Source organism: Platichthys flesus, chromosome 9 (assembly GCF_949316205.1).
Source record: "Platichthys flesus chromosome 9, fPlaFle2.1, whole genome shotgun sequence".
NCBI classification, from domain to species: domain Eukaryota; kingdom Metazoa; phylum Chordata; class Actinopteri; order Pleuronectiformes; family Pleuronectidae; genus Platichthys; species Platichthys flesus.
This window is the reverse complement of record NC_084953.1, coordinates 21,389,081-21,401,359: the sequence shown is the minus strand read 5'-3', so window position 1 is coordinate 21,401,359 and position 12,279 is coordinate 21,389,081. Positions and strand designations below refer to the sequence as shown.

The 12,279-nt window shown below is 39.7% G+C and overlaps 1 protein-coding gene across 1 annotated transcript in view; it reads right to left on the bottom strand.

Annotated features, from left to right (window-relative positions):
* The window catches only part of gabrb3 (gamma-aminobutyric acid type A receptor subunit beta3), a 46,327-nt gene that overhangs the window by 15,960 nt on the left and 18,088 nt on the right, over positions 1-12,279 (bottom strand). The window contains exons 2-4 of the mRNA XM_062396167.1: positions 12,021-12,068; positions 10,343-10,434; positions 10,171-10,238 (exon numbers count right to left, since the gene is read on the bottom strand). Coding sequence (XP_062252151.1) covers positions 10,171-10,238; positions 10,343-10,434; positions 12,021-12,068 — 208 coding nt within the window. The remainder of the gene's footprint in view (positions 1-10,170; positions 10,239-10,342; positions 10,435-12,020; positions 12,069-12,279) is intronic.

The window sequence follows — 12,279 nt, the reverse complement described above, 5'->3', positions numbered from 1 at the left end:
CTTTGTGGGCTGATATGACATGGTCTGATCTTTCCAAGATTTCCATGATCGGTGTCACCAACTTTTTGGAAACCCTTTGAAATGTAATATACAGTATGTGCTGTTAAAAGTTGGGTTGATTTGAAATCCGATACTCAAGCATTTTACATCACTAAGGCGCAATTAATCCTGGGATGGGTTGCACTGGGAAGGATCCACCCGTTGGAGCATTCATGTCTCAGGAGGTAAAGGACTCATTGGAAGGAACCTTCGAAAAGGGGCAGTCTGGTTGCATCGCTGTGACGCAACCATTCTTCAAATGCAGCCATTGAAGTATGCAACCCTTTGAATTGAGACACAGCTATCTTTGTCCTGTTTACTGCCCTTGTGATTGTCCTACTGTGTTCCACTATCCCCGCCCCCTTTGTATATATGGTCTCTGTTTTTCCCTTTTTCATTTTTTCAGTTGAGAGTTTTTTGTGCCTTTCTAATTAAAAATAGAGACTGTTAACCTTCTGATTTAATTCAATATTATTTTCTGCTCTGCCCATCCTTGACTGATGTGTGCATTTGGGTCACTCAAGACAAATTCTATTGAGAGATCTAATACCTATTCCATAAAAGATAATTATCATCAAACCCAACACAACACAACACAAATAATAAAACAGTGGGAGGTTTCGGAGGGGGAAGTGGTGACAAAGTGTTGGCAAATGCATATCAGCAGACTAATAGTGATTGTCAGGTTATAACGGCTTTGCTGTACAGCTGCTTGAACATGATTGGCCAGGATTTGTCGCAAGTAGCCACAGAGCTACTGAGTGAGCCAATGATTCCAAAGCTGAATGAAAAGTTCATGCTTATTGGCTAATGCAACTGCAGAGTCTTGTAAAATGCTAAAATGTCTTTCCACAAAAGGAATTTGAATTATGGACAGCTATGTTGCAATTGAACCTCCAGTGCAGACCATAGACCAGAGAGTGACTGACTGTCAAATGCCATATTATCCAAATAATGTTACTAATGGCTATATCTGATAACAAAGGCTTTCAGCATACACTGGAGCAATTGGCCACAATAGAAGAATGTGAAGATACCTGCAGATGCTCCTCTGTGTCTTTTTTATGTTTGGTCACACTGAAGGGTGCTGTTGTTTGTTGTCAGATATGAAGACTACAAGAGACAGGAAGAGGTTTGTTCTCAGCACCAGTGAGTAAATGAGGCCCAGTGGGAGGACGACACTGTCATGTCATCTTCAGCTCGGAGAGTTCACAGTCTCATTCTCATACATGGTTACTTTGTGCCAGTCAAACATCGTCTGTGTCAAGTCAACACCACAATATCTGCTGGGAATACAGGAATAGCGCTTACTCCTGACAAAAGGGAGGAGTTTCATCACTCCATGAGACAGCTGCCTGTTGCCATAGGATTCCAAAGTGTACTGTAGGTGTTTTACAAACTACGTGTTTCATCCATTTTGGTCACAGCATCCTCCCACGCAGCATTTAACAAACCAGTCATTTTATGAGTTCCTTCCTTCAACCACATTAGAAAAAAGGCTACTGCTAAGAGCTATGTTAGGAGAGAAAAGTTGTAGGGGAGCTATTTTGTTTGTATAGAGAGATCAAGAGAAAAATTCATAATGAAAGGTAAGATCACGGGTTAAATAGAATGTGTGCTGACTAAATTCAAAATGTATTTTTCATGGGGAGGGAGCGCACAATGATAGAATTGGAAATCCATTCATATATGATAGAAAAATGGAAGATTATTTTATTTTTTTATAGCAAAAAGACAATTTCTTGATGAATTTTAACAATAGCTATGCATAAAGCAGTATATGCTGCTTGGTTAGATACAGTGAAGCCTAAAGCCTCAATGGGTCCTGTCAATATGAAAATAATGATAAGTGCAGCTTTAAAGTTTGGTATAATATTCAGTGATTCCAGCTGAGTGGAAAAGGCTTGTCAATGTGTTGTAAGCTTTGTTTGTTTCCCCCTCTAAATATGTCAAAGTATTCACGCTATTTAAGTATATAAATAGTATGTGAAGCTTTTGAATAAAGTCCATAGAAAAATGTATTTTTTGAATGGAGAAAATGAATAGTTGTGTCCTGTGTGCTGTGTTCACATGGATGGGTCAAAAGCAGAGGACACATTTCCCCTATTGCATGAAGTGTGTGTGCCTGTCTGTGGGACCAATAAAGGAATCTTGGGACCAAATTTGTGTCCATTTAGTACCATTCACACCTAAAAGGGTCTGAAGGTCCTGAATAAATAAGGTAGTTGTAAAAGCTCCCTAAATCCTGCCAGGAATCATGTCAGCTCTCACAGCATTTTCTCTCAATGCTCTGCAACCTAAAACGCATTTGATCTTACAGTATAAATCAAATGTATTTCCCACAGTTTTTTTCAACTGGAATCTGGTTCCTTTTGATAAAAGCTACATTTATACCATCTTGTTAAGAGTGATGAAGGATTCTGCTGCACAGAGGATATATATTCCTGTCGGGTCCCATCCCACTAATGGCAACACTCATGAATGTTCCAGCACGGTGTGAAACTGAGCATGTTGTGTTTGGGTGACTCCAGTATTTCTAGCTGAGTTCTTCTTCCCGTATGAGGAGCTGTAGCCTCAGCCCTTCAATATAAATCAGAGAGAACATCTTTAGTGTGAAGTCTTTAAGGGTAACACTTCCTCCATGCAGAAAGTTGATAATGTTAAAGTGCCAACAAGGATTGGTGTTAAAGCACATGATGGATTTTTCTTCCATCTGACTCATACTGTCTTTGCTGAATAAATACGGAACAACAATGCTCTGCTTAACAGCTTAAGGTGCTTTATATGCCTGGACAGAGACTCTGTGGGGTCACAGCCAGGGATTCCTCAAAAATACACAAATATTGCAGTTAGTAAACTTGTGTAATATGAGCACCCACTTAACGTGGATTATTAAAAATAACGACAGAATGGAAAAGATACAGAACATCTTAATATTGGAGCTAAAAATAAAGGAGCGGAGCAAGTTAAGTCAGAAATATATTCATATTCTCATCTCCAAGACAACAGGCTCAGCCGCTCGCCCACACGGGCTATAACGGGCCAACACCTTGTGTGACTCTGTCTCTTTGAACACGTGCCACCAACACCTTTATGCACTCCTCATCTAAAGGGATAGAAACCTAATGGTTCCCTGATCTGTAGAGTATGAGGAGTGTAACTGAACAGTCATCAATCTCCTTTATATTGATTTGGCTCCTAAAGAATCTCTAACATTTTTAACAGGATTGAAAGACAGCTGTTATAAGTGTGCCATGGTTGTTAAAAATCTTGTAAATAGGTTTGAGTTGAACTGTTCTGTCCATAGAGAGATAAATAAATATAAATAATATATAGTATAATAAAAAAAATCAATACAAGTTTAATACAGAGCTCTTTTCTTTATAATCAAATTTTGACCACTAATCTGTGGCTTAAACACAAAAGCCAATCAGCTTGTTAAGACTCAGGAGGTAAAGTACATATAAACCATAGATCTACAGTAAATCAACATTAGAGCTTGACCATACAAACCAGCTGGTGGATAAACTGGCGGATATTAGCTTATTGCGGAGATTAAAGAGTAGAGAAATCCACTACAGCAGAGGGTAGTGACAAGTCGATTTTTCAACTGTACAAATGTCTGCAGGATTGGGTCCGGAAATTGTCCAGACTTTGCCTTTCAAACATGACCAACATATCAGGAGATTCTTTGTTCAGACGTGTTCACAACACAGACATTTCCAACACATTCAGAAGAGAGGTGGTGCAGCAGACAGAGGCCGGACGTAACCTATAAATTCCGCTGTGGAGGTCTCATGTTTTTGTTTACAGCACATTGACATCAGCCCTTTCTACCAAAAGCTCTCTTAAAATCTTTGTCTGTGTCTTTTACATGTGTGGCGCTGCTTTTTCACTCTTTACTATTGGTAATCTTTTCTATGTTAGTTTTTAACATAGGCAGCTGGTGGTGGATCCTACTTGCAGCAGTGGAAAATGACTGTCGACTATAGTGGCATCCTATCTTGATGATGGACTATGATCGTGGGGGCTGCTGACCATAGACTAGGATTGCAGCAGGACTGCTTGTCCTGTATTTAATATTTCTCCTCAGATACTCAACCATTACTGAAAATAATCCATCAATTCATTGACCTTCAGTTATGCTTCAAAATGTTTATTCTAACAATACTGCTAAAACCCTTATCTTGATGATGGTCTCCTCAACACTCGACATCTATTGCACTTCTGTCCATCCTGGGAGAGGGATCCCTCACATGTGGCTCTTTCTGAGGTTTCTACGTTCTTTTTACCCTGTTAAAAGTTTTTTTTTCATAGTTTTTCCTTCCTCTTGGTGAGGGTTAAGGCCTTATTAAAGCCCTATGAGACAAATTATGATTTGTGAATATGGGCTATACAAATACAATTTGATTGATTGATTGATCCATCTGCTCTTTCTTGGATTCATGAAAAAAGTCAGGCACATTTAAGCAACTGATATCTATGAGAGTGAGAAATTTGCAGCTTGATTGAGTTTAAATTTAATTTAAATATCTCAGAATCATTCTCAAAGGTCAGTTTAGCTATAATCAATATTTTTCTTGGCTCCTTTTTATTGATATTTTGTTAAATTAGTAAAACATTTTTTACAAGAATTACAAGATTTATGCCACTCTCATGTGTGTCCAAACAGCAGCCGGTTAGCTCAGCCTGGTCCAAAACAAAGTAACAAACTCTCCCAGACAAATAATATATATCTTGCCAAAGGACACTTCAGAATACAGATTGGAGTTGCAGGGGATCGGACCAGCAACATTCTAGTTAGTGGACCACCCTCTCTACCTCCTGAGCCAGTTGCTACATGGGAGACAACTTCTAACAAAGCAAACACGCTAAATACTACATCTCTGCCTTATTCAATTAGTTGTTGAAGTAAATTCTACCTTTACTGATCCATTGCAGTGAAATAAGATTTTACTGACAATGCGATAAGAGAATCCACGGACACACAATGTCCTCAGATGTCTCATTTGAGGACATCTGAGGCCATTCAAAATAACAGGTCCAGTGAAATGACTCACTAAACTCGGATCGTCATTTAATGATCACAGCTCAGGGTGTGAAAAGGGAAAAAATTAAATAGAGGGAAAAGTGCAGTGAAAATCTGACGTGGTGTGAGCTTCATATTTTCCTCTGGACAACAAGTGAAGACACTCAGAGACACGGCACTAACAGGAGAAAGTGTTGAGGCAAAGAGACGACAGACAGACACACAGTGCACTGCAGATCTCTTACAGCACCACTCTCAACTCGGCATTAACAACTGACACTGATTTACTAAATGTGGTCTGTGATCCTGTTAACAGATTAAAGGTTACTGCAAATAACAGGCCGGCATGCACAGACACTTTCTCACCAACACACTTAAAAAGCATCCAGTCAGCAAGTCAAAGTGGAGCTACAGAGACGAGGCAGATAATTCATGATCAGTTAGTGTAGTAAGTGGTTCTTCCTCCTTCGCATAAACAAAAATAAAAACAATGCCAAAAAATAAACATATTTTTCATTATCAATTAGGAGGATCTTTTGCATTTGGTTCAGCTCATTCTGGCTTTTTGTGCTGTTATTTGGACAAAGTGCGTCTCCTCTCAGTGTCTTCTGGTCAGGCTCAATAAGGCTTTCTCAGGACTCATGTCCCTCCTGCCAAGTCGCTCAATAGATGACTGACAGATCTCATTTTCACTTGGACATCAAAACGAAGCCGTCCATGATCTGACTGGACATGTCTCTCGCTGAGCTGTCGCTTGTGGTGGCTTCACTTCTTTTAACCGGACAGACATGGCAACTATTCTGGAAACGTAAAATCTCCAACACCAACTACTCACAAATAAATGGCCTGAGACGCGATCTGAGGAAAAAGAAGATGCCATATATTCAGTTTCTTCAATTAACTGAAGCAAACTTTAACCATTTACCATAGTATATTGTACAGAGACAACCTCAAAGGGCCTCAAACACAAAGCTGGGACCATTTAGAGCCATGACAAAGAAGGTAATAACAGGACCAACAAAGGGGCATGAATTGATGAGATGTAATGTTTTAAAGTGCAGGAAGGAGCAACGGCTGCTGCAGCTACAGTAAATCAGAGGGAATGTGGCGTCAACACTCCTCTTGGTGAATGATAAGATGGACTGACTCCTTTTTGCACATATCTCACTGTAGAATCTGTCAAGTACAGTTATTTCAAATACACCAAATACACAATTTTGAATATTTTCATGCAACTGTTAAGTAGTAAAAAGAATAAAAAACAAAAAAATTGTAATAACTTTGATTGTTGTAAATTTGTTCCCGAACCTGTCCTTTATGTGCCTCAAGATTCTTTTGAAGTAGCTTTAAATATGAAACGTGAATAACTGCATTGAGTATTTATGACAAAGTTGATGTATATGTAGAATAAGATTTACCTACAATTCATTTTATAGAATTCTGTTGGTACAAAATATTTTTTATAAAAAGTCTGAGGGTACGAAATACACCGGAAAACTAAGTAAGTTGACAACAGTCAAAATGTTGGAAGTAAATGATTACTTACGACTATTTAAGAAGTGGTAATGTTTTATAAGTATGAATTTTCTATAAAATGAATTGTTTTATTTACTGCTTTAGTTTCCTCTGAACTTAAATAAATTACTTGCATTTCAAAACATGTTTTATTTCTCTCAACTTGACTATATTACTTGTAATGAGATTTACTAGTGTAAATGACCAATGACATATGTGGTGTATATATAAATCTTACTCTACTTAATAAATAGTATATACCACAATTGAAAATTCATCAAAGGCAAAAACACACATCCAACATAACTTTTACTCAAGTAAGATACTAATCCCTCTGACTCCATGAAGGAGTCCACACAGAATATGATCATTTTAGTGAAGCCTCAATGCCAATGACTAACAGGCAGCTAATGATCCCTTTACGTTCTTTTCCTCCATATAAGTGATTGGCAAACCACCAAAAAGCAAGCAACGGATCATATTGCCTGTGAGGGAAAAGCCTATCGATATGTCGATTGACAGTGATGGGTGCAGGTTGCTGTTGTTATATGATTGTTTGACCGTTTCTGAGAAAGAATGATTCCAGGTCATTTTCAGGTTCTCAACAACTGAAAAAGTATGAATTTGCTTGAGTGGTTGTACATGTACTTCGGCAGCCTGCCCAAACATAATCAATAAATTGAAACCTGGCAGTGACGGCACAGTGAATGCCTCAAATAACATCTTGTCACAAAACGATGTATCTTATAAGGTACAAAGAGTTCCTAGCAATTTAATATTCATTATTTTCAATCATTATGTTGGTATGATCCCTTTTATCCACACACATCTATCTGTAACCTTGAGCTCTCTAGACAAAAGGTGAGGAAAAGCCACAAATGCTCTCAGGAGGAAGACACAACATGACAAAATAATGCTGTTCAGGACAAATTGCTTCTGTTCAGGGTACCTTGCTGCTCAGCGTACCCTGTTATATGGGAATCATGCCTCCAAGCTTTAATAAAAACATGGAAGAACTGAGGTGAGGTCAGTTTGTTTCCTACGATTGACATGTTGGAGGAGCCTGAGCAGAGATCCTGAAGGTTCCTGTGTGTTTGTCACTGGAAAGCTAGTGACTCTTTTTAGAATCCCACATGAACAGAATGTAATCAGCTCCTGGTGTCCAATCATTCATATCATGGGTAAATCCTTTTTAGCACATGCTGACTGGAAGTCTGCATTTTCCAGAGATGTCCAGTTCCTCCGGCCTGATGAAGAGCTGTACCATTAACAAAACCATTAACACGGTCTGATATGATCACCACTGAGGCAGCCAAGTGCTTTCATACAGTATGATGGCACAGACAGAAACTCTCCAGTTAAAAGCAGGTGTGGTTTCTAATAGGGAAATTAAGTTTGGCCCGTTAAGTGCTGGGATTAGTTAAGTGATTATTGATTTTCATGTGTATTTTTAAATGACATTATAGTAGTCATGTTAAATGATGAGATTTTGAAGCAAACTGAGGACTCCATTCATCCAAATGTAACGCCAGTTATTGTATTTCAGGGATCTTTAAAGTCTAAAACTGCCCCACCCCGAGATGAAATTTCAACTAATGTATTAAAAGTATGCTGAATAGGCTGCTAGCTGTTTCTGTTTGAAATGAGCCCACTGATGTTCATGCAGCTGTCACTTCTTCACTTTAATACTGAAGAAAATTAAAACATTATCATTTTAAGCCTAGTTCTTGACTTCTGAGGAGCATTTTTTTCCATGGTTTCAACTTTGTTTCAGGTTAGACATTTATTTACAATGGACATAGAGGATTTGATGGATATGGAAGTGTAAGGCCAATTGAATCTATACAAAATAATTCTGTGTTATGACTTCTAGAAGGAGCATGAATTTTGATGAAAATCTCATCCCACCTCTCTCCGTGCTCTACCTCATTTATTTTACTAACTTCGGATTTGATCTTTTAAGAAATCCACTCACAAAATCCAAATCGTGCTGAAAATGAAAACCTCTTAACCTTCATCCCACTGTTGTGACAATAAAATAAACCTGTTTTAATATAACCATCATCTTTGACTATGGTTACTCCAGCATCTAACTCATTTCAGAAATATCAATCTGAGTTGTTACTGGAGGGAAGGGTTAAGCATCTCTGTGGCTCTCACTGTCTCTGCTGCTGCGTAGAGATGCATTAAAATGCACTGCGGGTACATTTCATCACACACACTTGTCAGGACAGCATGTCAGTGGCATTTCCTCTTGGTACCATGTGATCAGGCATCAAGCTCTGTCAGCAGTTCAGACTCATGATAGATGGCATATAGGCACTAAACTGTAGAACCCATGGTGTGCCAACCCCCACTCTGCACGCACATACGGAAACACAAACATGCACAGTTATCCTTTATAGGACTTAGCACCGACCTCTAACCATTGAGGACACTCTAACCCAACCCTAACCTTAGCCATAACCAATTTTTTGCAAACCCTCAACTTGACTTTTCCACAAGTCCCAACTTACCCCTTAACTAGTACCTCAGAAATGACCTCTTGCCTGATAAGTACCAAGCTTTGGTTCCCATGAGGACTACTGGTCCTGACAGGGCCATGTGTCTACCAGAAAAGCCCCCAGTGAGGTAGCATGAATGTGTCCTCTTCTGAAGGTCTGACATGTTTTCTATGTTTGAAAGAAGGACTTCTATGACCTTATCTTTAAACAGGACTATTTGGATGGCTATCACTGATAGCCGCATAGCCAATGAACCAGGATGTAAAGCCACACAGCTCTCTGAATCTGAAGACCAAACCACTCTAGACAATACAAAAACTTTATAAAATGTGATATATAACTTGTCTATGTTTTTTGGTTGTGTATATTCATTTGTTTTATACTATTGGATATAGATAAGCTAACATTTGTTTAGTCACCCTAAGATGGTTTTATAAAGCATTGCTTTAATAATGGTTAATACATTATTTACTAATGGCTTATATATCAGTTATTAGCTATTCACACGAATAAGTTTGGATTTCCTAGTTTGTGACATTTCATTGTGGCTACTGTTGTTATATTTCTAAGAGTGTACCATTTGTAGAGGCTTATGCATTTCCATGGCTTCATTATTACTTCAAAATCATTTACCAAAGCTTAACATTTACGATTTTCATAAGAACAACTTTAGGGTAGTGAGTGCTTGCTCTAATGGGTTGTTAGATCACTTAGCTTCTGGATGGATCATTGGAGCCTGCTAATGACTGACCACCATATGCTGACATAAGAAACCCTTGATTTACAAATACATTCATAAATATGTTTAAATAAGACACAGTTAAAATAAGCCGAAGCTTTTTCACAAACTAAGAAATGGCAAAATAATGACTAATAAATTAAACAATTGGTTACATTTTTTCAAACCATTCGTGAAGGGTGTGATAAAGAAAATGGTGCAGTCGATTCCGGTGAACTAAATCACCAATAACACCCTACATTAAGTGAATTGTAGCTACTGAAAGTAAAATCAGTCCAGTAAAGTCGACTAAATAACTACACTTTGCTAAAAAAAAATTGAAAAGAGATTTTAATCAAACTTACCATGTTGACCTCTGACACCATGTCTATACTGGCCACGTCTATACTCATGCCCACAGCCACCGGTGCACCTTAGGAAAACCAAGCAGAGTAAAGTTACTGATGGACTCTTATGAGGCAGTAGAGTTGATGGACACCACGCACAGATGATGAGAGCGACTTGTCAGAGACATACCTCCGAAGTCTGGCCGGAGACGAATATCATATCCTTTCAGCAGTTTGTCCACAGTCTCTTTGACAAAAGACATGTTCCCCCGTTCGTTGACGCTGCAAGAGAAGAGAAAAACGGGGACGGTGAGTGTTTCTGCAGGAGGAGAGGCTGCCTTCGGTCCGGTGTGATGCCCCGGACACTCACCTCTGGGCACCGCACATCAGCGCCACTACCAGCGGCACAGAGAGGACGTCAAAGAGCCCTGTTCTGTGGCTGCACCACATCCCTCCGGAGCTGTGCGCGGACCGAGGGCTGCTGCTCAATGGGAGGAAGCCACGGTGCTCACACGCTGCTCCGTGAAATCAGGGGAGACTTCTTCCACATCATGTCACCCCTCAACCCGCCTTACCGGGAGGCGGAGGCGCGCTGACTTGGATGTCAGAAGTGTTCATCTCCTCCTGTGGAGTCTCACTCAGGCTGCTCTGCGTCCCCATCCCCATCCTCCTCCTACTCCTCCTCCCGTCGGTCTGTCTGACTGACTGACTGCCTGACTGACTGACTGTTTGTCGGTCTGCCAGCAGCTCACACCACACTGGGTTTTCTCAAATAATCCACTATAACCACAGGAATCCACAAGTCAGGAGCCGCGTGCGTAAAATACACTTTCTATCATCGTACAGTTTCAGGACAATCGTCCCAACAGGGAGGCTCCTCGGCTCCGGATAATCTCCGAGTTTGGGAAATGACTCTTCATATGCGCGAGGCTGTCCCGGTAACGATGATAAGACACGTGCCAGTCTGCATATACTGTATGAGCTTATAAAATAGACTGTCCTGATCTGACACACACAGCAGGAGCGTAAATACGGTGCCGAGGCAGGGGCAGGATGGACTGGAGCCCCCCCACACAAATGTTTTTGCTGCACTCTCTATTGGACAAATCCTGCAATTATCCTAGAGCTGGACTATTTGAGGGGATAGTTCATGCGTGTTTGCATTTGGGGTAAAATATGGTCTAAAAGACACCGCTTTGAGTCTAATTTGAATGTCACAGCTTACAGACACTTGGATGACACTACAGGAGCAGTGTGGAGGCATTTTTGTAATTTAAAATTTTACGTTTGGAAAGGTGGTCACCATTAACTTCAATTGTATCAGATTTGGCTGCAACACTGTTCACCTCTGAAACTTCTAAAGTGCCTCAAACACTTCACCCACCCCTCCAGCAGCATAGTGGTGAGTAAATTATGAGTTTTCATTTTTTGGTGAACCATCCCTTTAAGCCCCTTTTCCACTGGTCAAAAAATCCACCAGCACCTGCAACCACCCAACATCTGGCCATTTTCTGCAAGGATAATCAATTAAATCGGCATTCACTCCCCACTCAAATGACTCAGCAGATAACGGATTTAGTCTAGTATGGCCATTAGCTTGTGGTGGCTGATGTTAGCTAACATTAGCCAGAGTATCATTATCCTGTATTAGACCACAGTATCTGCTGATGAGCAATATTTAGATCAAATTGCTTTATATTTGGTTCAAGACATTTGACATGTCTAAAGGAGTCCAGGTATGGTGTGGAAGTGTCAGTTTTTTCTACTGTTTAATAAGAAAATAAATCATGTTCTTCTGCTGCATTTCTGATCAACTCACTCGAGACGTTTTTATTAATTGTTTTTCCTAAAGAAACAGACGTTCTTACCTTGTATCATAGATGGCGTACAACTTTTTGTTCCCATCAACAGCATTCCTGTAAACACACAAAAAAGGCAAGACATTATTTTCTGCTTGAGTTGACTGTCACTGTGTGGTTCCCTAACCTCTTCTATGTCTCTGCTGGAGATTTGTTTCAGAATGAATCGAATCATAAATCTCAGGAAAACAGGAACCAGAAGAGGTGTGCACAGTCAAAATCAATAAAGTTGCAACAGCTTCACATACAATCACTTTTATTAAAGTTG